Source organism: Vombatus ursinus, unplaced genomic scaffold (genome assembly GCF_900497805.2).
Source record: "Vombatus ursinus unplaced genomic scaffold, bare-nosed wombat genome assembly UNPS02014794.1, whole genome shotgun sequence".
NCBI lineage: Eukaryota > Metazoa > Chordata > Mammalia > Diprotodontia > Vombatidae > Vombatus > Vombatus ursinus.
In genome coordinates, this window is record NW_020954572.1 from 18102141 (window position 1) to 18128810 (window position 26670).

The 26670-nt window shown below is 44.3% G+C and overlaps 1 protein-coding gene across 4 annotated transcripts; it reads left to right on the forward strand.

Moving 5' to 3' along the window:
- Positions 1 to 3129: 3129 nt before the first annotated feature.
- STRC (stereocilin) lies at positions 3130 to 26609 on the forward strand. 4 transcript variants are annotated; one of them, XM_027870141.1, is made up of 30 exons: positions 3130 to 3656; positions 9997 to 10178; positions 10524 to 11306; positions 11400 to 11424; positions 11912 to 13166; positions 14483 to 14545; positions 14717 to 14827; positions 15017 to 15183; positions 15664 to 15850; positions 16144 to 16259; positions 17360 to 17492; positions 17883 to 18065; positions 18475 to 18513; positions 18645 to 18812; positions 18972 to 19037; positions 19526 to 19651; positions 19941 to 19999; positions 20453 to 20576; positions 20705 to 20817; positions 22078 to 22213; positions 22618 to 22814; positions 23062 to 23152; positions 23383 to 23539; positions 24207 to 24376; positions 24598 to 24753; positions 25173 to 25315; positions 25493 to 25641; positions 25881 to 25978; positions 26084 to 26231; positions 26452 to 26609. In XM_027870141.1, exons 2-30 carry the CDS (start codon positions 10118 to 10120, stop codon positions 26538 to 26540), a joined length of 5313 nt encoding a protein of 1770 aa, XP_027725942.1. In that variant the 5' UTR covers positions 3130 to 3656; positions 9997 to 10117; the 3' UTR covers positions 26541 to 26609. The 4 variants fall into 4 exon arrangements, with proteins under 4 accessions (XP_027725942.1, XP_027725944.1, XP_027725943.1 ...); XM_027870142.1 differs by lacking the exon at positions 3130 to 3656 and adding an exon at positions 8362 to 8424; XM_027870144.1 differs by lacking the exons at positions 3130 to 3656; positions 9997 to 10178; positions 14483 to 14545 and having other exon boundaries at positions 11224 to 11306.
- Positions 26610 to 26670: the final 61 nt, after the last annotated feature.

Sequence of the window (26670 nt, forward strand, 5' to 3'; positions counted from 1 at the left end):
GAATCAATACTAGAAATGTAAAATCTCTTTCTAAATAACTACAAAATGCATAAATTTCTGGGGCTAAACCTCTCCAAACACACAAAAGACTTGTATAAATTCAATTACACAGCACTTCTTAAAGAACAACTTAAATAGCTAGAGAAATATTCAGTGCTCATGGACGTTGTTGTTCATTCTATTTCAGTCATGACCTACTCTTCATGTCCCTGTTTGGGGTTTTGTTGACAAAGATACCAGAGTGGTTTGCCATTTCCTTCTCCAGCTCATTTTACAGATGACAAATTGAGACAAACAGGGTTAAGTGACTTGCCCAGGGTCACACAACTAGTAAGTGTCTGAGGCTGAATTTGAACTCAGGAATATGAATCTTACTGATTGCAAGCCTAATGCCCTATCCACTGAGTAGTTAAGTGGCTCGTGGATAGGCCTTGCCAATATAGTTAAAATGACCTTTCTACCAAAATTAATGTATGTTTTTAATGGTATACTAATCAAATTACCAAGAAGATACTTTACAGAGCTTGATAAAATAATGAAGTACATTTGGAAAAACAAAAGTTCTAGAATATCAAGAGAAATGATGAAAAGAAGTAAAAATGAAGGGAAGATAGCACTTCCAGATCTCAAACTATATTATAAAGCAACAGTCAACAAAACCATTTAGTATTGTTTAAAAAATTGAGAGATTAATGGAACAGACTAGACAAGGGATATTAAGAAACAATAGAACTAAATAACCCAGTGTTTGATGAAGTAGAAAACATTAAGTTATCGAGGGGAAAATTCTCTATTTGATGAAAACTATTGGGAAAACTAAAAAGCAGTCTGGCAGAAATTAGATTTATACCACACTCCATAATACATTCTAAATGGATACATGACCTTAATGTTAAAGATCACACTATAAAAAGTTAGAAGAGAAACAGATCATGTACCTCTCATAGCTGTGGGTAAAAGATGTTTTCCTAACCAAATGAGATAGAGGCAATTACACAAGATAAAATAGAAAATATTGTTTATTTGAAGCTGAAAAGCTTCTATACAGAAAACATTAATATATCTAAGATAAGAAGGGAAATAGTTGAATGGGAAAAATTTTTGGATCAGATTTTTCTAATAAAGATTTGTATCTAAGATATGTAAACAAGTTAATATATAAGACTAATAGTCATTCCCAATAAATAAATCTCCAAAGGATATGAACAAATAGTTCTTAAAAGAACTGCAAAGTATTCATAACCATGTGAAAAAAAAAAACACTCCAAATCACTAATAATAAGAGAAATGCAATTCAAAACAGCTCTGAGGTTTCATTTCACACCCTGAAAATTGGTAAAAATGACCAAAAAATGGTGACAGTCAATGCTAGAGAGGTTGTAGGAAGATAAGCACATTGATACATTGATGGAGTTGTGAAATGATACAATCATTTTGGAAAGCAATTTGGAATCATAGAAATAAAGTGATGAAAGTGTCTATACCCTTTGAACAAGGGTCTCCATTATTGGGATTATACCCTTAAGGAAGCCATGGATAAGAAAAAAAGTCCCCTAAAATCCCCCAAAATATTTATAGCAGCATTTTTTGTGATAGTTAAGAATTTAAAACAGAGTAGGTGTCCATCTATTAGGGAATGGCTAAACAAATTTTGATACGTGAATATAGTGGACTACTACTGTACTATAAGAAATGATGCATATGATGAATACAGAGAAGCATGAAAAAATCTATATGAACTGATGCAGAGTAAACAGTGAAGAAAACAATATACACAGTGACTACAACATTGTAAATGGAAGAAAATGACATGCCAAAAAAATCAAAAGTAAATGTAACAAAATTATAAAGATTAAATGGGATTTGAATTAAAAGATATGAAAAGATACCCCCAACTTACCTCTTTGTGGAGGTGGGAGGTCCACAAATATTACACATTCCACATGGTTTTGGACTTTCTCAATGTATCAATCAGTTGTGCTGGCTTTTTTTTCCTCTCTAAAAAAACCCCACTTTCATATGGGCTGACTCTCAGGGAGAGGGTAGGGGAGGAATACATGGGATACTATAGTGATGTAAGAAGCAGAAAACACTGATAAAAATTATTTTAAAAATAAAAAAGAAAATCTTTGCTATTTATAACACATTTACTAAGTATTTAGACAAAAGTTTAGGTTAGCCAAAAGGTCAGGTGAAAATAGAGAAAAGTTTCTTTTTTTCATGGTTAGAAACACTGGCATTATTTATGGAACCCATGGACATTCTCTATTTTGTGCTTGCTGTGGACACCAAAGTTCTTGACCCAGCTAATACCAGAGTTCAATGAGTTGTGTAGTTTTGTGAGTAGTTTGGAGCTAGTTTCACCATTCTGAAAAGGATAAAAGAATGGGGTAAAGTGACCTGGTGTTTCAAAAAGGAAGTGAAGGTGAAAAGCTTCGCCCTCTTTGAAGCTGGGGTGGGAATGTAAAATGAAAATTTTAGAAGGAATCAGACCAAAGCAAGGTATTTGCAAGGTATTTCTTCAAGCCAGGAAAAGTTTGAAAATTGCATTCCACCTATTCCACATACATCTGACTTGAAAAGTGTGTCCCCTATGTTATTATTGTTCAACAAAGACTTTGAGACCTTAATGCAACACATTCGACTTACCACAAAATAAATATCTCTGTGCTATGGGGAGCAAAATTGTCTGTCTCTAAAAAAGTTACAGAAGCATTTAGACTCGGGCCAATATGGCTTCCTTAGTGGGAGGCAAACCACTCGGCTAAAACATACTTACTAAAACTTAACCTTAAAGTTCACACTAAATGAAATAATGGTCAAGAAACCATTTCTTGGAATTTTTTTCCACCCCAAAATGATACAAAAAGTCAGCCAACATGGGCAATAGGAAAGTCCCTTTCCCAACCCAGCAAAACGAGTTTCAGCATCTTCATATATGATCCTAGACATGATATGTAGAGTCTACAAGCGCTTTCTTTTCAAAGCAAGAGTGGAAAGATCCCCTGAAAAAGTACCCAGAGTGGGTGCTTCCCAGAGTTGGAAGCCCCAGGGATTTGGAGTGAAAGTTGAAGCAAGTAACAACCAATGTGGTGCCACAGTTCTCAGACCAGGACGGCTAAGGTCCAAGGTCTTAAGACCCTGGAGAGTGCCTTGAAGATACATCACTCTGAAACTCTGATCCAAGGGGATTTAATCCTGAGAGTTAGAAGATCCAGGGCAAAGTTATGCAGAACCTACCACTCTCCTCAAAGGCACATCAGGGTATAGAGCCTGACCCTCACACAAAGTGCCATTTCAGAAACTAAGGCTGAAGAGATAAGTAAATGAAACAAAACATCAACCAGGATTTTAAAAAAATTATTGCAGATCTAGAGATCTCTCAAAAGCTGGAAGTTCAATTATAAGCAGAGATTCAAAGGATTTTCCGTAAAGATTAGAATGAATAACTAGAAGAAATGAAGCTCTAGGGGAAAAAACTGGAAAGAAAATAAGCAGCTTAGAAAAGGAAGTGGTAAATCTTACTCAAGAAAGAGAATCCAAGAAGACTAGAACGGACCAAACAGAAATTAATGAGTCTATAAGACAGCGAGAAATATTAGAACACAATCAAAAGAGAAGAAGAAGAAGACGACATCGACAATGGCCACAGAGAGGTAATTTAAGAATCTCTAGGGGGCAGCTGGGTGGTGCAGTGGATAGAGCACCGGCCCTGAAGTCAGGAGGACCTGAGTTCAAATCTGGCCTCAGAGCGAACACTTGATACTTCTTAGCTGTGTGACCCCGGGCAAGTCACTTAACCCCAATTACCTAAAAAAAAAAAAAAAAAAAGAATCACTAAGATCCTTGAAAACCATGATTAAAAAAAAGCCTGGATGCTACATTTCAAGAAATCATAAATGAAAAGTGCCCAGATCTTTTAGGATCAGCAGGCAAAGTAAAGAGAAAGAATCCACTGATTGCCTCTTGAAAGAAGCACATTATTTCATTTAAGTTGTTGATTTTATTGGCATAGAGTTGGTCAAAATGTTTGTACTAAGATCTCCTATTTCTTTTTTTTAATTTTTAAATTTTTATTTTTTTTTAGATCTCCTATTTCTTCTTCATTTAATACGAATTCTCTTTTTAAATTTTTAATACTGGCAATTTGTTTTTTCTCTATCTTTTAAATCAAATCAGCCAAAGATTTATATATTTTCATACATACAAATAACAATATAATGCTCCCAATCCTTCTCAGGGTCGTTGTATTAAATGAGAGGTTTATAAAGTGCTTTGCAAACCTTAAAGCATTATATGAATGCTATTATTATTATTAATAACCTTTTAATGTTTCTCTTAACTCCCACATTTGTATTTCAAAGTTTCTACTCAGTTCTAGTCTTTGCATCAAGAATACTTGGAAGTCTTCTTTATTGAAGGTCCATTTTTTCCCCTTGTATAATTATATTCAGTTTTTCTATGTAAGTTATTTTCGGCTATAGACCTATATATCATTTACCTTTTGGAATTTGGAATTCTGTGCTCTCTATTCCTTTTTATTGTAGTTGTTAAATTCTGTGTGATATTGACTGTGATTCCTCAGTACTTGAATTTTTTCTTTACTGTCACTTGCAGTATTTTTTTCCTTTGTTCTGGAAGCTCTGGATTTTGACTATGATATTCCTGGGGTTATTGGGGTTTCTTTTGGGAGATGATTGGCGAATTCATTCTATTTTCACTTTGTTTTCTTGTTTTAATGCGTCTGGGCACTTTTCCTTCATGATTTCTTGAAATGTGATATCCAGGCTCTTTTTTTGTTTATGGTTTTCAGTGATCCTTAAATAACCTCTTTGATCTGTTTTCCAGGTCAGTTTTTTAAAAATATGAAATACCTTACATTTTCTTCTTTTTCAGTCTTTTGGCCTTGCTTTAATATTTCTTGTTCTCTCGTGTAGTCATTATCTTCTTTTTGATCCATTATAATTTTTAGTGAGTCTGTTTCTTGGGTAAGGTTTATACCCCGTGCTACACTGTTAATTCTCTTTCTATGTCTCTCCTCCACAGTTTTCATTTCTTTTCCAATTCTTTCCTCTATCACTCATTTCATTTATAATATAATTTTAAACTCTTAAAAAAACCTCAGATCATTTTTCTCTAGGAATTCATACTGATTTTGTGGTCAAGCTGTATATTTCTTAGAGTGTTTGCTCGTGAGTGTTTTGGAGTTATTCTCCTCTTTTGGCTTTGTGACTTGGGCATTGGTGGCATCATAACAACTCTTTATTTGTTGTTGATATTGTTTACTCGTACTTCCAGCTTTCCTGCCTGGATTGGGACTTTGTGTTGAGGCTAAGCTCTGTATGGCCACCTCTAGTCGTCCGGACGTGTATCTGGCCACTGGACCCAGATGGCTCCGTAGGAGAAAGTGAGGCTGGTGACTTTGTACAGCCCTCCCCTACTTAAATCCAATTCACTCGCATGTCATAGCATCACCTCCATGATGTCGTGGTCCTCTTTGACAATGAAGGACAAACAACAACAACAACAAGGTTCTGTATACTCTAGAAGAAGGAATATTGGGGCTTTGTGTAATTCTGGCTGCTTTGTTTGCTGTCTTGCTCCTGCAGGCAGAGTAATAGTACTTTGGCCCTGTTCTTTGTTGGGTTTGGCTCTGAGATCCTCTATCCTATAAAAAGCAAGAGCATCATGGTCCCTGTGTCCCAGTCTCAGATTACCCTCTGGGGATCAGGATCAGAGAATGATGAGACTGTTCTTTGTTGTGGGCACGGGAGGCTGGGCCACTCCCCAACCACCCGTGGCTAGCCCTAATATCAAGTCCAAAGTTAGAAAGTAGGCTGAAATAATGAGTAAACAAACAACAACAGCAACAACAAACAAACAGCCCACCATAAAAAGCGATTGACAGGAGCTTTCAAGACACAAACCCAGAAGGAGAGAATGGCTCCAAAACATCTACAAGCAGTCTCAAATAAAAACATAGCTTGGGCACAGATTCGATTAGAATTCTTGGAAGAGATAAAGCAAGAGTTTAAAAGGAGAGTTAAAAAAAATTTTTTTTAATAAATAAAATGAGAACTTATATCAGATTGCTTCTGTCTTGGGGAGGGGGGAGAAAAAAATTTGGAACTCCAAATCTTATAAAAGTGAATGTTGAAAACTATCTTTGCATGCAATTGGAAAAAATAAAATACTATTAATTGGGGGGGGGGGGATAAAATGAGAACACCAGAGGAAAAAATTGGAAAAGAAATGAGAGCTGTGGAAGAAAGAATTTGAAAGGGAATTAAAAGTTTGGCATAAGAGGTACAAAACCTTGCCCAATCAATAAATTTCCTGAAAATTAGAAAGGATCAGAAAACAATAACAACAATAACTAGCATTTATATAGCATCTACTATGTGCCAGGTATTATGCTAAGCACTTTACAATATAATTTCATTTGAACCCTGTAATAACCATGTGAAGCAGGTGCTATTATTATCCCCATTTTACAGCTGAGGAAGCTGAGGCAAACAGAGGTTAAGTATCTTGCATAGAGTCATGGATTTGAATTCAGGTCTTCCTGTCTCTGAACTCAATGCTCTATGCACTTTGCCAATGACTCTCTGAGACAATAAAAAATTGTTGCCTAGTCACTTAAGTCGAAAGACTGGAGAAATAAAAGCAAATGTAAAATAACTGACTTAGAAAGCATATCGAGGAGGAAAAAATTAAGAATCATTGGACTACCTGAAAGCCAGGACTAAAAAAAAAAAAGACAAAACAGACAGAAAAAGAGCCTATACATCACATTTCAAGAAATCTTAAAAGAAAACTGACCTCTTAGAACCAGAGTGCAAAGTAGAAATAGGAAGTATCCTCCAGTCACCTCCTGAAACTCCAAAATAAAAACTCCCAGAGACATTATAGCCTAAATCCAGGCTTCCAGGTCAAAGAAAAAATACTGCAAACAGAAAGAAAGAGTTCAATTACTAAGGAGCCACAGTCAGGATTGCAGATAATTTAGCAGCCACCACTCTAAAGGGGTAGAGAGCTTAGAATATATTGCAAAAGGCAAAGGATATAGGTTTATAGTCAAGAATAGCTTACTCAGAAAAACTGAGTGTTATCCTATAGCGGAAACGAGATTTTTACTGAAATAAAGGACTTCTATGCATTTGTGGAGCAGCTAAGTGGCGCCGTAACGCACAAAGTACCAGCTCTGAAGTTAGGAAGACTCATCTTCATGAGTTCAAATCTGGCCTCAGACAATTACTAGCTGTATGACCTTGGGCAAGTCACTTCACCCTGTTTGCCTCAGTTCCATTTGTAAAATGAGCTGGAGAAGGAAAGGGCAACCTGCTCTAGTATCTTTGCCAAGGAAACCCCAAATGGAGTCACAAAGAGTCAGATATGACTGAAACTACTGAACAACAATAAGTATTCCTGATGAAAAGACCAGAGTTGAGTAGAAATGTTGAAGCTCAAACACAAGAGTTAAGAGAACTATAAAAATGTAAACATGAACAAAAAATAATAACTGCTTGCATTGTAATGAAGAAAGTAAAGAAGGAAGGAAGAAAAGAAAGAAGGAAACAAGCATTTATTAAGTGCCTACTATGTGCTGTACACTGTGCTCAGTGTTTTGCAGATATCCCTTTTGATCCTTACAACCACCATGGGAGATAGGTTCCATTATTATTCCCATTTTACAGTTGAGGATGCTGAGGCAAACAGAGGTTAAATGTGTTGCCCAGGATCACACAGCTAGTAAGTATCAGAAGCCAAAAATGAAATCAAGTCTTCCTGAATCCAAGCCCAGAGCTCTCTTTAGATACATACATTTGTTTGTGTTTGTGTGCATGCGTGTATGTGTATATGCATACATATATGTGTATATACATGTATATGTATACATGCACACATATATATGTATATACATGTATATGTATATACACACACATATTTTAATTTTAGCTATGGCCAACATGGAATTTTGTTTTGCTTTATCATATGTGTTAATAGGAAGATTTTCTTTTTCTTTCGTTTTCAAGTTGGGCAATAAAGAGTGGGACAGGAGAGGGGTGAGGGCAGATGTTTGCTAACTGAAAAAAATAAAATTTAATTTTAAGAAAAAGCATCAAATGACAAACAGTATTAAATGCTGCACATATTCACCATCCTAAACCACTACCCCTTGAGCTGCTGAGTCCTAGCACTTGATAATAGGACCTCAAGTCCCAGTGAGTCTTGGTTTGAGTTGCTGTGCTAGAACCACTATCAGTCTTTGGGGCAGGGGTAGTTACAACTACCTCCTATAGGAGGACTTCTCACTGATGGCCACAGAAGGAGCTCCATCTTGATTCCCAGGCTAGCCACTAGATGATGAGTTCTGCAAATCCCAGCAGCCACAGCATCCCACTGGAAAGGGGGAATTGTCAGGTACTTTGTGACTACATTCGGGCTTTGGGTTGGCATTAGCAAGTGTGGGAAAGGTTTCATTGGTTGGCCATAAGCACAGGCCCATCAAGTCTATCATTGGCAGGAATGGGAAAATGTCAATAACAATAACACTCCCAAAGGATGAGATGTAGGTGAAATGGTATCCCTTCTGTAGAGACATGTCAGATAGTGACATAGTGGCATCACTACTTCCATCTTCTTTTTTTTGGGGGGTGGGGCGTGAGAAAATAGGAGTTAAGTGACTTGTCCAGATCACACAGCTCTTAAGTTTCTGAGGTTGGATTTGAACTCAGGTCCTCCTAACTTCAGGGCTGGTGCTCTGTCTATTGCACTACCTAATTGCTTCCCTATCTTCTTAAAAAAAAAAAGTCCAATCCCTCCCACCTTCTTTTCTCCCCCCATCCCCACCCCTTCTGCCCTGGTCACTTCCATCTTCTTTTCTCTCTGTGTTTTAACCTTAGTATTTCTTACTCCTGAAAATTCACAGGAGTTTGTGCCAGCCCAGGTGGTCAATCCTATGATATATGAGCATAGAGGCTGTCCTGGAATCATTCAGCAATGGCAGCTGCTACAAAGATCAGTTCAGAGATATCTGGGAGCAGTATCCCATTCAGTCTATAGTCATTTTAAGAAATATCCCTTTGATCAGTCAATATGAATTTTTAAACACCTGCTATGTACTAATTAATATACCTCCCTTTTCTAGTCCCCTCCCCTCCCTTCGTTGGACCCTAAGTGACTGCCTATTCACTTCTAGTCCTGGCTGTGAGTCAGAGGCACAGGGAGGTGGAAGGGTAGCTTGTCAGATCTCACAATTCCCTGCACATTTCTTGGCAAGTACTGTCTGGGCTTTTGCCGTATTGTTCCTAACTTCCTGAAATGCCCCATTCTCAACTTTCTATTTATCCTGTACATAGATTCCTTTGTATATATTTGTTTGTATCTTGTCTCTCCATTAGATCATAAGTTCCTTGAGGGCAGGGACTGTTTTTTACCTCTTTTTGTATGCCTATTGCTTAGCAGAGTGCCAGGCATATAGTAAACACTTAATAAAATTTTATTGATTGATTGATTAGGAGGCTCCCTGCTAATATTCTCTGGATGCACATCTCTTTCTCCCATAACCCCATTTTCCTTGCCTCTGCTCCCTGGCTCCCTATCTCCCATCTCCTGTAGCTCCTTCACACCCCAGTTCCTTTTTTTCCCTAAAGTCTCCAAGCTTCTCTCCTACTCATCTCACTTCCTCCTTTCCAATTGGGCTCCCACCTCTGGTTCTGCAGCTCCTTATCCCTTGGCTACCTCTCACTATATTATTTCTCTACTGCATGACTACCTCCCTCTCTCCCTTGCTTACCTTCTACCTCTCTGACCCTCTCTCCCTCCAGCTCTACCTTTAGCCCCGTCCTAAGATCCTCCGGACTTCCCTATCACTCTGCCTACCTCCCCTTTTCCACCTTTCCTTATGACCACAGAATCAGGTGATCAGAGGCTCAGGTGACGACACCATGTTAGGTTACCCATCTGTTAGGTTACGGATCTTCTTTCCTGCAGGCTTGGGTGGTATTGATAGCTGGAGTCCATGGCTACTGTATCCTGTCCCCATTCAACTCCTGAGTTGGAAAAGCATCTACCCAGTATTTACCTCCTAACATCTTAATGATCAGCTTGAAACATGGCTCTGAGCCTCTGGCCCTTGCTGTTCCTGCTGCTGCTGTGGCTCCTTCCCCATGCAGGTGAGGGAGGGGCTAGAGGATAACGTGGGGAGTGGATGGGGAAAGCCTGTGGGGAGGGACTATCGATGGAACTTAATACATGTTTGTTGAATTAATTCGAAGGGTTGAAGGTGAAAGGGGAGAGAACAGATAAACCAGGGATAAGGGAGAGAGGAGCCATCAATGGGAGAACAGGAAGGATCAGAAGTCGGACCAGTCGTGCCTATGGGCCAAGGATAGAATATAACTTCCCCATCTTCCCCACTCTACCTTTCTGAGCAGAGAGAATAGGGACAGCTGAAGCTGGACCCAAGCTTGGGCTCCAGTCATTTCTGCCACAGTGACCTCTGACTTCTTCCTCCACAGTGACCCCAGCCCCTGTGGAGTCCCAGGACCCAGACCCTGTAATTTCTCTTCTGGGGTCATTTTTAGGGGCCCTGGATATGGTCCCACCAAACTTCTTCAGTCGTTCACAGTTCTCTGCCTTCCTAGACAATGTTTCTTCTACTCTGGAAGGCTTAGAGCCTAGAGATATGGGGGGAGAGGAACCCCCAACTCTAAGACCCCCTGCACTACGGCTTCATGATTTCCTGGTGACCTTGAGGGGCAGCCGGGACTGGGAACCCCTGATCAAGCTACTAGGGGACACCCTAGCGCTGTTGGGACATGAGCAGACACCTCGGGACTTTCTGGGTCACCAGGCAGGCACCCTCAGTGGGCTGGCAGAGGTGCTACTGAATGTCATGCTTCCTGAGGAGTCCACAGTGCCTCCTCGGCACCCCTGTACTCGAGATGGACCCCCTGACTGTGATCTGGCCGCTGATTGGTTACCTTCACTTCTCCTGTTGCTGGAGGGCACTCGTTGGCAGGCATTGTTGCAGATGATTCCTGTGGCTGACACCAACTTCACAGACGCTGGCTGGGGAGAGCCACCACCCCGCCTTTTGCAGGGCCTCCTGGGCCTAATACCACCACCTGGAGAACCAGGTGCTGAAGGACCCCTTTGGGTAGGCCTGCTTCGTACAGTGGGGGCTCCCCTCTATGCTGCCTTCCAGGGAGGGCTGTTGCGTGTCACTCACTCCCTGAAGGATGAGGTTTTTGCCACTCTGGGGCAACCAGAACTTGATGCCAGTGGGCAGTGCATGGGGGGTAAGTAGTGCTTGTGGGGAAGGAATTGGCAGTAGTGGGAAGAGAGGGGTTTGGGTTGTAGTGGGGTCATCTCCATTTCTTTATCCATCCTAGGTAACTTGAGACAGCTGCTCCTCTGGTGAGTAACCAAAGACCAGATCTGAGAGAGATTAAGGGAGACAAGCTGGGGGAGCAGGGCCTTGAGGGCTATAGTGTAGAGGGATGGTACAGCAATGGGACCGATTGCCCCCTTCCCACCCCACCCCCACTCCAAAGGCCTGATGACATCACTCATTGCTAGGCTGATTGCTTTATATGAGTCCTTCCCTGGGCAGTCTTTGAGTTATCTAGAACCTGGCCTAGGTGGGCAGGAAAGATCCAGAGAAGGCTGTGCCTCAATTTCCTTCAGATTGTGATAGGATTTTTTTTTTTAGTACTGTGCCCCATCCCTACCTGCCTGCCCCCTGTGGACCATTCTCAGTAATACCTGGACTCTCAGAGGACTAAGCCTGTGCCAAAGTCCATATTTACCTCCCCCTCACTCCCAACTCAGTACATGACTCTGGATGCAGGGTTAGAGGCTCTGAACTGCCTGATCCTAACTTACATCCTCCTTCTGTACTCAGGGGTGTACTACATAATGTATCCTGGGATGCCCAGGCCTTGGGATTCCTGTCTGGGATGCCACCTCCACCCCCTGCCCTCCTGCACTGCTTGAGCACTGGGGTACCACTGCCCCGGGCCTCCCAGCATTCAGCCCGAAGCAGCTCTCGAGAGCCTCGAGCTTTCTCCATGGATACAATCTGCTACAACGAATCAGACTCTGACTTACCCTTCAGCATCTCCAATTTCTCCATCCACCTGTACTGTCAACATGCCAAACCCTCCACTCCCCGCCCACCTTCCAGCATGGCTGTGACCTGTGAGACAGCTGCGTGGTATGTGACCTCTCTAGAGGTGAGCGCCCAGTTTTGGTTGCAGGCATGCCATGATCAGTACCCGGAACAGTTCCTGGAGGTCATCTGCAGTAATTTCTCCCTGATATCACTGCCCAGACCCAACAGAGGCCTGGTGAGGCGGCTCTGTGCCAGCCTCCTCCCCCCACCCACCAGTTGCCGAGAAGGCCTGCCTCCCATTCCCCTCACCCCAGAGCTCTTCTGGGGTTGTTTCTTGGAGAATCAGACACTGTGGGTGGAGCGAATGTGTGTGGAAGAGAGCCTAGAGGCAGTGCCCCCACAGAACCAGGCATGGGTGCATCATGTGTGCCAGGGTCCGACCCCTGATGCAAGTGCCTTCCCACCCTGTCATGTTGGGCCCTGTGGGGAGCGTTGCCCAAATGGGGGCAGTTTCCTGGAGATGGTGTGTGTCAATGATACTCTTTATGACTCCCTTGTACCCTTCTGGCCCTGGTTGGAGGGGCAGTGTAGAATTAGCCGTGGGGGTAATGATACGTGCTTCCTGGAGGGACTGCTTAGCCCTCTGCTGCCCCCGTTGCCTCCTCTGGGGCCCTCTCCCCTTTGCCTAGCTCCAGGTCCCTTCCTCCTTGGCATGCTGTCCCAGCTGCCCCGATGTCAGGCTGCAGTTCCTGCCCTCTCCCACCCTACCCGCCTACACTATTTTCTTCGCCTCCTGGCATTCCTCTTGGGCCCAGGGGCTGGGGGTATAGAGGCCCAGAGGCTGCTGGGCCAGGCTCTGCTACTCTCCAGTCTTCCTGACAACTGCTCCTTCTGGGACTCCTTCAACCCTTGGGGCCGGAGTAGCATGCTACGGTCGGTGGGTGAATACCTGAAGCAGGAGCAGAGATTGACCCCACCTGGTCCTGGCCCTCCTGATGGCCCTATCCACGATCTTGGCAAGAGGGAGCTACTGGCTTGCTACAGTGTGAGTGCTCTGGCTTGTCAGAGGAGTTGGGAACCTGGTGAGGCACTGAAAGACTGTTCTTTTTGCCACTGCTACCCTCTCCCCCCCTTATACCTCTTTTGTAAGGTAGGGTGGAGAGATGGGTTTGGTCTTTGGGGTTGAAGGTGGAGGGAATTGGGGGCCTAGAAAGGTCTGTGGAGCTAGGGTAGTGTTTGAAGTGAGAATATCTAAAAGCATCTAAAATGGTTTCTGGTCTTTAAACCAGAAAGACCTGGGGACACACCTCTGACACATACTCGCTGTATGACTTCGGGCAAAGCATTTAAGCATTCTAGGCAATTCTCACCTTCTCACACTCACAACATTCACTCTCAGCATTCTAGGTAATTCTCTAAGACTATAATTTACAGAGAAAGTACATACCTCCATTAGTAAAGGAAATTTCTTCACTAGGAAGTTCCATATTTCAGTGAAATCATAGGTTAATTTATTCTCCTAAATGGTGTCTGGATGTCCAAGAATTATGAAATGATACCTCAAATGCCACTTTCTCCATGAAGCCTTCCTTATCACCCAGAAGTGATCAGTCTGATCTGTGAACTTTCATAGCACTTCATTTGTATCTTATGTACTTATCTCACCATATTTTGTGTCCTAACCATATCTATGTTTTATCTCTCTTACTAGACTATAAGCTCCTGAGGACAGGCACCATATCTTATTTATCATATCACTTACAGAGTCTAGTACTGAGCTTTTCACATCAAGGGCATTCAATAAGTCATTAAAGAAATGAATGAATAAATGAATAAATCAAACCTCAAAGTAGAATGGCTAGAATCAGTCAAAAAACCTTTGTTCTGGGCCCAACTCTGCCAATAATTATCTTTCTGACCTTGGGCATGCCACTTTATTTTCTCCAGTTTTCTCATCTATAAAATTAAGACGTTATACTGGATGACATCAAAAATCCCCTCAATTTCAAAATTTTGTGATTTATATCACCCTACTTATTAAACCCCAGGTGATGGCAAGTGGAGGTGGTTTGGTTGGCAATAACCAATAAATTACAAATACTTATTGTCAACTACAACTAACCAATATTAGGCTCATTGATCAAGGGGATTCAGAAATAAATATGGTCCCTACCCACAAGGAGCTTACCGTATAACACAGAGTAGTTGAGGAGACAACCCACACCTACAATTATAAATAGCAGCATGAATTAGTATGGGATTAAGGCCAATTCCAAAGTAGGTGGAGTACCTGGGGAATCTATGGAACTGGCTGGTGAGGAGGGTTGCCTCTTCTTGATGTGTTCCCTTTCCCAATGGCAGCCTTTACTGTGGGAATTGCTTCAGAGGGAGAAGAATGCTTGGGTCCTTCAGATCCTTGTTCAGGTAAAGGTCCAGGGAGGAGCAGAACAGGGGTGGGAGACTGTGGCCCATAAAACTTGGATTTCACGAGTCAGGAGACCCTCAGGTCCCTGTCAAGGCTTTGAGAGTATGCTCACCACAATGTCACCACCCATTGTTCTTACCTCACTACCTTCTCCCTCTACCATCTTCCAGGAGTACCTGCACATGCCCCCAGAGAATCTCCAGCAACTGGTGTTAACAGCAGAGAGTGAGGCAGCTCAGGGTTTCTTGGCACTCATCCATCACTCATGGGCCCAGTTAAAGGTGGGAAGCCAAGGGAGTCATTGGTCCAGATTGAGACATAAGAGGGAACCTAGAGAATAGAAGCAAGGGATGCTTTGGATTAGAGATCCATGCACAGGAAGAAGCATGGATGACTTGGGAGGGTCTTAATCAGTAGGAAGAGGAGTGTGGTCAGCACGAAATCACCGATCATTATTATGTTTCTGTCAGGTGCCCCCATCAGAGGAGCGGGCCCTTGGCCGACTGACTGCTCTCTTGCTCCAGCGATTCCCTCGACTCACCCCTCAGCTCTTTATTGATCTGTCACCACTCATCCCCTTCCTGGCCGTAAATGATCTGCTTCGCTTCCCACCTTCCTTGTTGGCTAATGAGAGCGTGTGAGTTACTTGCTTTTGCCATGAGCTGCCCTCTTCCCTGGCCCTTCCTCTTTCTCCACTACCACCCTTGCCCTGGACCTAACCCTATCTCACCAAGGCCTCACTTCTCATCCTTCTCCCCCTCCTTCTCACCCTGGTCTTACTCATTTCCCTACTTGCTTCCCACCGAATTCTGAGGTCTCAACCTACCATTCACTCATAGGATCACAGATTTAGAGCTGGAAGAGACCTTAGAGGCCATTAAATCCAACCGTCTCATTTTACAAATGAGGAAATGAGATTGAGAGAGGTAGTAATTTGCCTGCGGTCACACAGGTAGTGAGTAGCAGAGTGACAATTTGAACGTGGGTCATCTGACTTCTAATCCAGCACACTTTTCACTATCCCATATGGCCAAGCATGCCAAGATAAATCCTGGGTGGCCTCTCTCAGTTGGGTCTGGAACAGGGCTAGGGGTTGATGCTCATCTCCCTCCCCAAGGCTGGCCACCATCCGTGATCGTAGTCCAGCCATGAGACCTGAGCAGAAGGAGGCCCTGGCCCAGCTGCTGCTGGCACCTGAGCTGTTTGGGGAAGTGCCTGCCTGGTCTCAGGAGCTTCTGTGGGCTGCATTACCCTTGCTGCCCCACCTCCCTTTGGAGCACTTCCTGCAACTTAGTCCCCACCAGGTACTGAACGTTCTTCCTATGAATGTGAAAAAGTTTCTTCTCTTAACCTTGATCCTTGACCTTGACTGGTTTCTATAGCAGCCCTGCTGTGCCCCTGTTGAATGAGATGGGAACTAGTGGTCAGGATTAGTCAGGTCTATGTTCTCTCTTTCCTTTCTCCCTCCCTCCCCAAGAGGCTGAAAGAGGGCTTTCTTGCAACATGTTGGAACAAGGTTAGGCCCAATTGTGACCCCTACAGTAATTCCCACCAAGACCCACTTGATCAAACAATGAATCAAACCTCTCCATTTTAGATCCAGGCTCTGGAGGACAGCTGGCCAGCAGCAGGACTGGGACCAGGACAGGCCCGGCATGTACTACGCAGTTTGGTGAACCAGAGTGTCCCAGGTGGTGAAGAACAGGTTCGAAAGTGAGTGGTCACGGAGTTAAGGGATAAGGTCCATGTAGGCAGAGCTAGAAATGGATAGTACCAACTGGAATTTCATATTTGTAAAATCTTTTTGGAGAGCAACCTGGCAAAACACAATAAAAGATACACAAATAACCAGAACCTTCAACCCAATAATTCAATTGTTAGGAATATCCCCTGAAAGTGTCATCTGAAAGTAAACAAAAGATGTGTTCAAAGATTTTCAGAGCAGCATTACATAATTTAGAAAAAAAAAATGGAAAACATTTTCTCATTGTTGGGCCATTCCACTACATTCTGTAACTCATAAGATAGGCCTTGGGAGTCCTTAGGTTCCTACACAACCAGGTGCTCAGACACATGAAGCAACTCATGAGACACGCCTGGACCACACTTCTTTAACCTGGATCAGCTCCAAGATTCTGGAACCCCTCCCAAAGGATGAATAAAATCTGTTGCTCAGATAGAGGAGCATACATACACCACACAACCATAGGGGAGTGATTTGATAAAATGTGGTACATATTATGATGAACTATCATAAGTCACTGAGATTGACAAGTGTAAGGAATTTTAAAAATTTAGAAAGAACTTTATGAAATAATGAAAAGTGAAGAAAAAGATTGAGATCATAAGAGGAAAAGTGAATGAGAATGAATGGAGAAAGAATCCTTATGGGGATTTAGAGGGAGGGAATGAAAAAATGTTGTGATGCTTTAGGTGCTGAAATTAATTGATTTAAATGTAAATAAGTACTAAGCAAGTTTAATTGTTTGTACTGGTGCTTAATATTAAGTTTCTAATAAAATATTTAATTTCCAGAAAAGGAGAAACAGGACTAGCCATTGGCAGAGCCAGTGGAGCAAGAAAGGGCTAAAATGAAATTGTTGGAATCTGGGGAGGAAGAGAGAAGGGCCCTCAAGTAATATAAAACTCAAGTGATGCCCATACAAGGCCATGCTTGGTACCAGAGAGTACCTGCATGTTCTATTTCAGTACCTATAATGCCAATATAGAGCCCTGCTTAGTATCTTCTATAAGATTCCTCCCTTCATGCCCGTATTAGTACCCACATAGAAATTGGCTCTGTGATTTCTCAGGTTAGGGTCCCTTGCCTGCTTCCTAACTACTGAGGAGCTTCACAGTCTTGTGCCTTTGAGTGACCCCATGGGGTCAGTAGAGCGAGGACTGCTTGAATGTGTAGCCAATGGAACCCTCAGCCCTGAAGGACGGGTGAGCTGCTTGACAGAAGAGCCCTAGCTCCAGGGCTCCCTTGCTGTGCCCATGTAGATAATTCTTACTCATCTGACCCAACTAGGCCTTTGTAGGGTGGTGCAAGGCTCCCTCCTCCCTTCTTGTCCCTATGTATGGCCCCCTGCTACTACCTGTTCCTAACCCTGTCTTCCCCTGGTTTATAATACTTCCACTACTACTACCAACACCACTTCATCCCACCTTGGCCCACACCATTCCTGTCCCTCCTCTTCTTCCTTCTCCTTAACCCTCCACATTTTGGTCCCAGGCCAGGGCCTAAACACCCCCAAATGATTGAAGATGAAGTTAAGAGGCTGGTATCCAGGTGTATGTCTCCCATTTCCTGCTTATTATCCTTATGTTTTGCAGGTGGCACATGAGTTGCTACGGGTGCTTCGTTCAACTCGGGGGGCAGAGTTGAGTCCCCAGGAGCTGCAGGCCTGGGGCCCCCTCTTCTCTCAGCTTGGACTCAACTTCCTGGAAGAGCTCTCAGAGCCCCAACTCAGAACCATTCTCCCTGCCTTGCAAAGAACCGACCTCACACTTGGCCAGGTAAGAACATCCCTGATCCCCTAAGAAGCCTTCTTTGCTCCTATTCCCCAAAGAAATCTTCCCCTATTGGCACTGTGCCTTACCCTGTGATATGATTAGGCTATGAGTCAAACTGACAGAAATAATGAGCATTGAGTAGGGGGAGTCTAAGGGTAGAGCCAGGAGGTTTTAAGAGAGGGGTTCTTAATCTTTTTGTGTCACATGGACTAATCTGATGAAATCTATAGACCCCTCAGATTGATGTTTTTAAAATACACAGGATTATCAAGGACCCCAATTATACTGAAATACAATGATCAAAATATATATGAAAAACCCAACAAGTCCACATACATCAAGTTAAAAGCCCTTGCTTTAGGGGCTTGGATCTGAGCTGGTTCTTTGTTCCTTTTCTTCTTTCTCACTTCAGGCTACCATGTTGCTTGAACGCCTCCTCCCACAAGAAGGTGTAAGTAGCAGATCCTCTCTCCAAACGTCTCCCCGGCAGATCACTGACCCTCTTCCTCACTGCCACACTCACCATACCCAGCCCTTCAGCTTCTCCTCTTCCTCAGGCCTTCTGTACTGGTTTCTCCTCAGCTGTCAGTGGAAGAGCTCTGTGCTCTTCGTCCTCTGCTGCCGGGCCTTAGCCCACAGTCCCTCAGAGTCATCCCCACAGAGGTCCTGGCTGCAGCCTGTCCCTGCTTGTCGCCCATGCTATCTAGGCTTTCATCAGCTCAGAAAGCAGCATTGTTGCAGGCTTTTCGGGTATGTAAATGGATGGAAGGAGGAAGAAGAAGTGGGGATAAATAATACTAATGATTGAGAGGGTAGCAAATGCAGCTCGCTCTGTCCTCTGCCCTTCTTGTGAATATGGCACCCCAAAATGATGGAGATACAAAAGCAGTGCCAGCAATTTTTGTTCAGGTGAAAGATGGAGTTCAAAGCACAGGACCAATTGGTGCAGATCCAACTGTGTGCCCTGCTGACCAGGTATGTCTGAAGTTTTCTCACTCCACTGTAGCTCCACAGGTCTCAGGGCAGTTTCATTTTTCTGGTGCTGACTTGGGAGACTTTCCCTACTCCAATGGTCTCCAAGAAGTCGGACCTGTTCTATTCCCTGACCTAACCTGCAACAGATTTTATTCATCCTTTGGGAGGGGTTCCAGAATCTTGGAGCTGATCCAGGTTAAAGAAGTGTGGTCCAGGCGTGTCTCATGAGTTGCTTCATGTGTCTGAGCACCTGGTTGTGTAGGAACCTAAGGACTCCTAAGGTCTATCTTATGAGTTACAGAATGGAGTGGAATGGCCCAACAATGAGAAATCCTGAAATGGTAGGGAAATATTTCTATCCCCACCCCTGCCCAAATGGACCACACTGTGGCTCCTCCTCCTTTTCCCTTTCCCCCAACTGCCGTGGTTCCTTTTTCTTTTCTAAGGGCTAAACATTACCCCTCTCAATTCTGCCCCAACCCCACCAGCCAGGCTCTCTTATCTGGCCAGCGTGTTTACTTCCCTTGCTGCCCCTAAAGCTGCTACAATTGGACACCCCAGTTCTTCTGGCCAATCTCAGTCCCTATCGCCAGCTGCCCTGGTCTGAACAGCAGGTAACACTCCCTGCTCGGCACTTTCCTCTTCCCTCTCTCTCTCTCTCACTTCAACACCCCATCTAACTTGACACCTATAAGCCCTCCAATACTGGCTCTTCACCCCACCCCTTCTCCATTTCTTCATGTCCCTTTTCCTGGGGAGAAAGTATGTAGGAAGAGGTAGAAACTTTGGGAAGGTGGGAGCTAGCCATGGTTCTGGCCCTTATGGCGGTAGATGAAATGGACTCTGGGTAACTTGAGTCTTTGGTCAGTGTTCTAACAGACAGAGGCCCCTCTTCCTTTGCAGGCCCAGTTTCTCTGGAAGAAGATGTCAATGACCACTAACCTGACCCTAAGAAACTTGCAGTGAGTGTCTTGTGTCAGAAGCAGGGAGTTTCTCTTCTGCCCCTGTTGAGGCAGCCTTCCTCCTTCTGTTCTTATACAATGCATGACATTTCCACCCTAACCCTTGCAGTACTAAAGAGACATTTATATAGGTTTGGGGATCTCATGTATGATCTAGTCAACATGTCTCTAGGGACTCTAGCCAAAATCATCTAAGACTAATAGACGACCTCTTTCTACAAACATATATACATACATTTATGTTGTTGTTGAGTTGTTTCAGTCATATCCACCCCTTCATGACCCCATTTGGGGTTTTCTTGGCAAAGATACTGGACATACATTTATACACACATACACACACAATTTTGACGGCATTATAGGTGTCAATCTTGGGGTTGGGGTATGTGTGGGGGGGGTAGGTGGCAGGCTGTTGTCTGGCTTAATTGCCTCTCCCAAGTTTTTTTCCCTTAGGTCTTTGGGCACCCTGGCAGGAGGCATGACCTGTGAGTGGCTGCAACAGTTCAGCTGGAGGACAGATTTCCTTAAAGTGGTGGTCTTACTCTATCAGCTTCCCGGTGGGGTTCGAGGGAGCCTGGTGAGAGACTTTACTACATGCATTATTGGGAAAACAGCAATACCAGACACTGAGGGGAGGAGGGCACAGCATTGGTATCAGATATCCAATTTGAGCTACTGAAAACACTTCCTTACCCCGAGCCACAGAGGGCCTGTATTTGGGAGGAACTACAGAGGAGGATGGAAATGTCTGAGCTGGAGCTAGGAGGCCTGGGGTCAGACCTGAATGGTCTGCAGCAGGAACTACTCTTCCAATTACCGTAGGTACTGGGATGCAATGTCATGGGGTGAGGGTTATAGCTCAAAGTTCCAGGAGGCCTATTGTGAGGAAGATGGGAATTTTGCCATTAGGTGATGCTGTCAAAAGTGGTTATTTCCTGCCTTAGATCATAATGCCTTTCATAGTGTTTAATAAGTGCTTGTTGGACAGAATGGGTTGCATTGGATTAGGTCACTCAGATTACTTCTGGATCAGTAGGTAAGGATTAGGATTCTGGTTAAATTGACTACTTCTATTGGCTGGCAACGCAAAAGGGCACCCCAGGAGTGGGAAGAGTAAAGGAGTCTGTTGCCTTTATACTTATCTTCATACTTAATTCCATTGCAACATCTATCTGAACTGTGATGCTGGAGATTTTGGGGAAGTGAGTGGGGATGATCTCAGGGCTTCCCTAGGAATGAAGCAGTGATAAAAAGTAAATTCTAATGTCATATTCTTGAACCTTTCTCCAGCCTCTCCAGAGACTTCAGTTTTTCCACTATAACTAACTGTACTGTCTGGTCCAATTTCAAAGTTGTCATCTCTGGTTCTCTTTGATAATGTTATTTCCTATATCAGAGAAATAAGACTACTTCCAATGTCATTTTCAAGCAAAGATATGTGGGTTCTATGATCTCACTTCCTCTCTGAGAGACTATGACCTCCCCCAATTTTTTAGCAGAATGGGAAAATGTCAGAAGATCTGGTTCCTAGCTTTGTCTTTCCCCTTGTGCTGTTGCTTTGGACAACCTCTCATGGCTCCAGTTTTGTAATTTGTAAAATGGGACAATTAATTTTTGTCTTGCTTACCTCAGAATATTGTTGTGAAGATCAAATTAGATAATGGACATGGAAGTACCTTGAAAATTGCAAAGTGTTATAAAAATGATAGGTTCCATTATTGTCCCTTCCTATTTGGTACATTCTATTATGTCACAGTCTTTTGGGGCCAGCATCAAGTGGATTAAACTGGAGGGATGTCTCTGTGCTATTTTCTTTTTGGAGGACCTGAAACCATCCCACTTTCATTCTCCTCTCACTTCAAGTACAATCTTGGGAAATACAGTCAGAGATATTTAATTTCATTTCCTGTTCAGGAATAGGGATAAGGGGTTCTGCTGGTGTCATACTGTGGCTGTGGCCTATCTGATGTCACTGCCTATTCAAGGACACTTTGCTGTCTTGGGACTATGGGGTTATCTGATGTCACATTCTGGCTGGACTTAGTTACCAGAATACCCCTGATGTATAACTCTTGTAGAGTCCAGCTGATTGACAGGCTGTCCAATGATTCCATTCTCTTGATGCTGGAGCTAATACGGGGTGACCCCGAGCAATTCCTGATGCTGCCCCCCCTCCGAAGAGAAGCCCTGGCAGAGAGGGCACTACGCAGCCTGGTAAGGGCCTTCCCCTTCCAAGACCTTAAAAAATGTTGCACCCCTGAACTACCTGAGTTTTCCTTATCCTTCAGGATCTCAGATTCCCTTAGGCATTAGACTCTTTCCTAGGGCCTCCCTAGACTATTTCCTAGACCTACCCACAAATCCTAGTTCTCACTTGCCCCCAGGTTCTATCCCTTTAGGGTCCAGATCCAGAAGAATCTCAGGAAATACCTCCCAGTCTCCCGGGCCTAACTTTTCTTAGCTGAGCTCATTGTTCAAGGATATCTTGAGGGCCAGAGTTGAATGGAGAATCACAGAATCACAGGGTCAGGGAAGGTCAGAGGTTTTGGAACATTGGTTAGTAATTATGGTGTTCTGAGACAGAGGTCAAAGTGCTCTGGGCTTGCTGCTTCCCTCAGGCTCCACAGGACACCCCACTCTCAGGGGAAGTGCTGGAGGCATTGGGTCCTCTGGTTGGATCCCTGCGGACAGAGAGTGTAGGCAGAATCCTTCCACAGACTCTGCTGGCCCACCTCAATCGGTTGCAGAACTTCTGCCTGGGAGAACCATTTGCCACAGAGTTGGGATGCTTGCTGTTGCATGAGTCTGCATTTGGGTATGGACTTTCAGGAGTCTAGAACTCCATTTCCCTGCTCAGAATCCTTGAATCCTAACTCTACCCAACTCCTAAGTCCTCACTTATAATACTGCTTCTCAGTCCTTAGTCTTCTCCAGTTCTCCTTCCCCCAGGTTCCTGGTTTTTCTCTTGATGTAAATCCCCTCTTCTGCCCTTTCCTTAGTCAGCCTTGCTCTAGTGCCTCACTCCAGGGTGCCGGCACTGACTTCACCACAAATCCCCCCAGGCGGCCAGAACTCTGGAGCCGAGATGAAGTGGAGCAGGCTGGACGCCTAGTATTGACTCTATCCTCTCAGGCCATTCTCCTACTGCCCAGGGTGAGGTGGGGAGGGGGAACAGGTGGGGAGGGCATGGAATTCCGTCCACTAAAAAGTAGATAATTGACACATAACTTAGTGGGTCATGAAGAATCATAGAGGGAGGGGACAAAAAGGAGAGTGGCATTAGGCATGTATGAAGAGGGTCATAGAGAGGGAAAAGGCTTTAGGGGTTAGAACTGAGACATCTGGCTTTGGCTGGCTCCATGCTTTCCAACCTCTGTTACCAGGAGGCCTTGGGGCCTGAGACCCTAGAGCGACTTCTAGAGAGGCAACAGAGCTGGGAACAGAGCAGGGCGGGCCAACTGTGTGGGGTTCCAGAGTTGGGCCTCAGAAAAGCAGCACTGGTGACTGGGGTTGTCCATGCAGAAGCTGAAGATGAACCAGGTGAGAGCCCCCCAACTTCTTAGACTTTCAATGTGATACAATAAGAAGGATGCACAGGGAGTGGAGACAAATTCTAATTCTAACCACTAACTTGCTTTATGACTTTGAACAAGTAACTATAACTTGCTTTATGACTTTGAGCAAGTAACTTCATCTTTTGGGGACTCAGGCTTTACTTGTAAATAGGAGATTTAAAGTCCTCTCCAGCTCTTACCATGGTGTGATTCCATAACTCTCCATAACTGTTCTGCTGCTCCCTGGACTCTCTTAGCTCAGCCTTCTGCCACATCTCACCTCTCCCCAATGCCTTCTGCCCCACTTTGCCTCTCCCCAGTCAGTCTAACTGCATCATTATCTCTGATCCAGATATGGCAACCATCAAAATGGCAGACTGTGATGCCCTTCTCCACTCATAAAAAATGTAGGGATAGGGGGGTAGCTAGGTGGTGCAGTGGAGAGAGCACCAACCCTGGAGTCAGGAGGACCTGAGTTCAATTCCGGCCTCAGACACATAACACTTACTAGCTGTGTGACCCTGGACAAGTCACTTAACCCCGATTGCCCCACCCCCCCAAAAAATGTAGGGATTATTGCTTTCAGAGGAGCCCCAAAGGGGCCAGGCTTTTAGTTTTGCATTGCCTCTCTCTGGCCCTAACTTGTCCCTCAGATCCTGTGCCCACCTGCGCAGATGTTCGGGGGACATTCCCAGCAGCTTGGTCAGCAACACAGATTGCAGAAATGGGGCTCCCTGACTTCGAGGACTGCCTGGGATTGTTTGCAAAAGATCCTGGTCTTGGGCCTGAGGAATTACGAGCGGCAATGGGCAAGGCGAAAGAGGTCAAGCAGAGGGCTGGGGGTATATAGAAGCCAATGGAAATGATCAGTGTAGGAATGTGAATACAACGATATTTGAGAATGAAGAGGGAAAAGGGGATGGAAAAAGGGGCCAGACAGAACCCCTTCTTGAGCAAGTGGACAAAAAGAATAGAGTTTGCTATGTTCTCCTAGAGTTTCAAACTGAGACTCTCAATCTGAGTCTCAAACTCCTTTCCTCCTAGTTGTGGGGTCCCCCTCAAGGATTTCACCCGGAGCAGATCCTCCAGCTGGGTCGGCTGTTAATAGGGCTAGGAGAGCGTGAACTCCAGGAATTGACTCTGATTGACTGGGCAGTGCTGGGAGCCTTGGGACAGTTGGAAGGCTGGAGCAAAAATCAGGTGACTACTTCTGAAGGACTCAGGGGTCTCAGACTCCTAGGTGTGTCCAAGCTCTTAGATTTCTGTTTCCCAACCACCCTACACCTTCTCTTTTGAATTCCCCCATTGTCCCTACAACCCCATGGATGCCATGTTCTCTGTGCTACAGGGTCTCCTTTGACTACTCCTTATATTCCCTTCAACTTTTCATATGTTCTCAGACCTCAACCCTGGAGACTTAGCCTTCCCCCGAGGCTCCATGACCTCAATGGCTGTACAGAGAATCACAGAGCTGAAAGGAATCTCTTATGTGGCACCTATCTATCTTCTTAAAACTGGATAATTTTTTTAAGGATCCATTCAGTATTAAACTTCTATGACCATGACAACTTCTGCTCTATTATCTCCCCCTTGGTTCCCACGTCTCCTGTACTTTCCAGCTCCAAGTCATTGTCTCCAGCTTCTTACGTCAGAGTGGCCGACATGTGAGGAATCTGGATTTTATTCACCTAACTGCCCTCGGCCATGCAATCTGTGGCCTTCGGCCAGATGAGATACAGCATATCAACAGTCGGGAGTTCAGGTCCTTTGTGGTGTGGATGATGAGGGGAAGGGTGGGTTCATTGGCAAAGATCATTAAAAAGAAGTCCTTACGAAAGTGTGGGCAAATAAAGAAAATCCCAGTTCAGAGGCTAGACTTCACTTGTCAAAGTAGCTCCTTTCTACCCTATGACCATGCCCTGGTTTCAATTGTCCACAGCAAGGTCGTTCTCTTTCTGGGCTCCCTGCCCCTCCAGTGCTCTGAGGAACAGCTAGAGGCCCTGGCTCACCTGCTTGTTTTGCCTGGAGGCTTTGGACTAGTCAGTAATTGGGGACCTGAGATCTTTACTGAAGTTGGCTCAGTTGCAGGTAGGAAGACAGGATGTGTTGGAGGTAGGGGAGGGCAAAAGTAACAGGCAAAGGATCTCTGGTTTGAGTGGTGAGGGAAGATACCTTTCTAAGAGACTGATGGGATTCTCAAGGTGAAGAATGGAGTAAGGGATCTAGATGAAAGACTTGGGGATGATTTGGGGGGAGTCTGTGAATAGAAGATTAATGGATACAGTCCATAGTAGGACCTAAGTGCCTCACTCCAACTGGCTCTCTAGCTGGGCTCCCAGACCTGGCGCTCTCAGCACTGCTTGGAGGACAGATCAGGGGCCTGACTCCACTAGCCATTGCTGTCATGCCAGCACCCAAGTTTGCTGTGAGTACCAACAGTGGGGTTGGGTACAGGAAAGTAAGACCTGAAGTGGGCATGAAGAGAGTTGGGATTGGGGGAGAATAATATGGATTCACTGAACACCCTCAGGTGGTATTCAGTCCTGTCCAGCTTTCTGGCTTCACCAGTGCTCAGGCTCTGGCTATGACACCTGAGCAAATGGCCTTCCTGAGCCCTGAGCAGCGTCAAGCAGTCATTTGGGCTCAGCATGAGGGAAAGGAGAATCTAGAACAGCTGGGTGAGTGACCAGTTTCACAATTTGATTTTCCCATCTCCATAGCCTGTTCTTGACTCCCAGGATCTGACCCCTATTCTCCTGTGATATATGATTCTTTGCCCCTCATGATACTAGTCTAGATAGTACCTGGGGTGAAGGGTCCATAGACAGAGGAACTGGATTCCAAGTAGATCTCTGAGAAGTAGAAATCAATCTTTTTTTCCCCCCTATCCCTCTGCAGGGCGTAACACAGCTTGGGGCCTCCAGGAACAGACAGTTTCTTTCTGGATCCCAACACTGATTATCTTCCTACTTGGCTGCTTACCTTGAAGCTGAGGGCCTGGGTAGCCAAGAAGGGAGGTTGATGGAAGAAGGGCCTATGGTCATGTTTAGTAAAGTATAAATGGAAGTGTACCTAGTTGTTATTTTTATTTGTAATATATAACAAGGGCTATAAAAG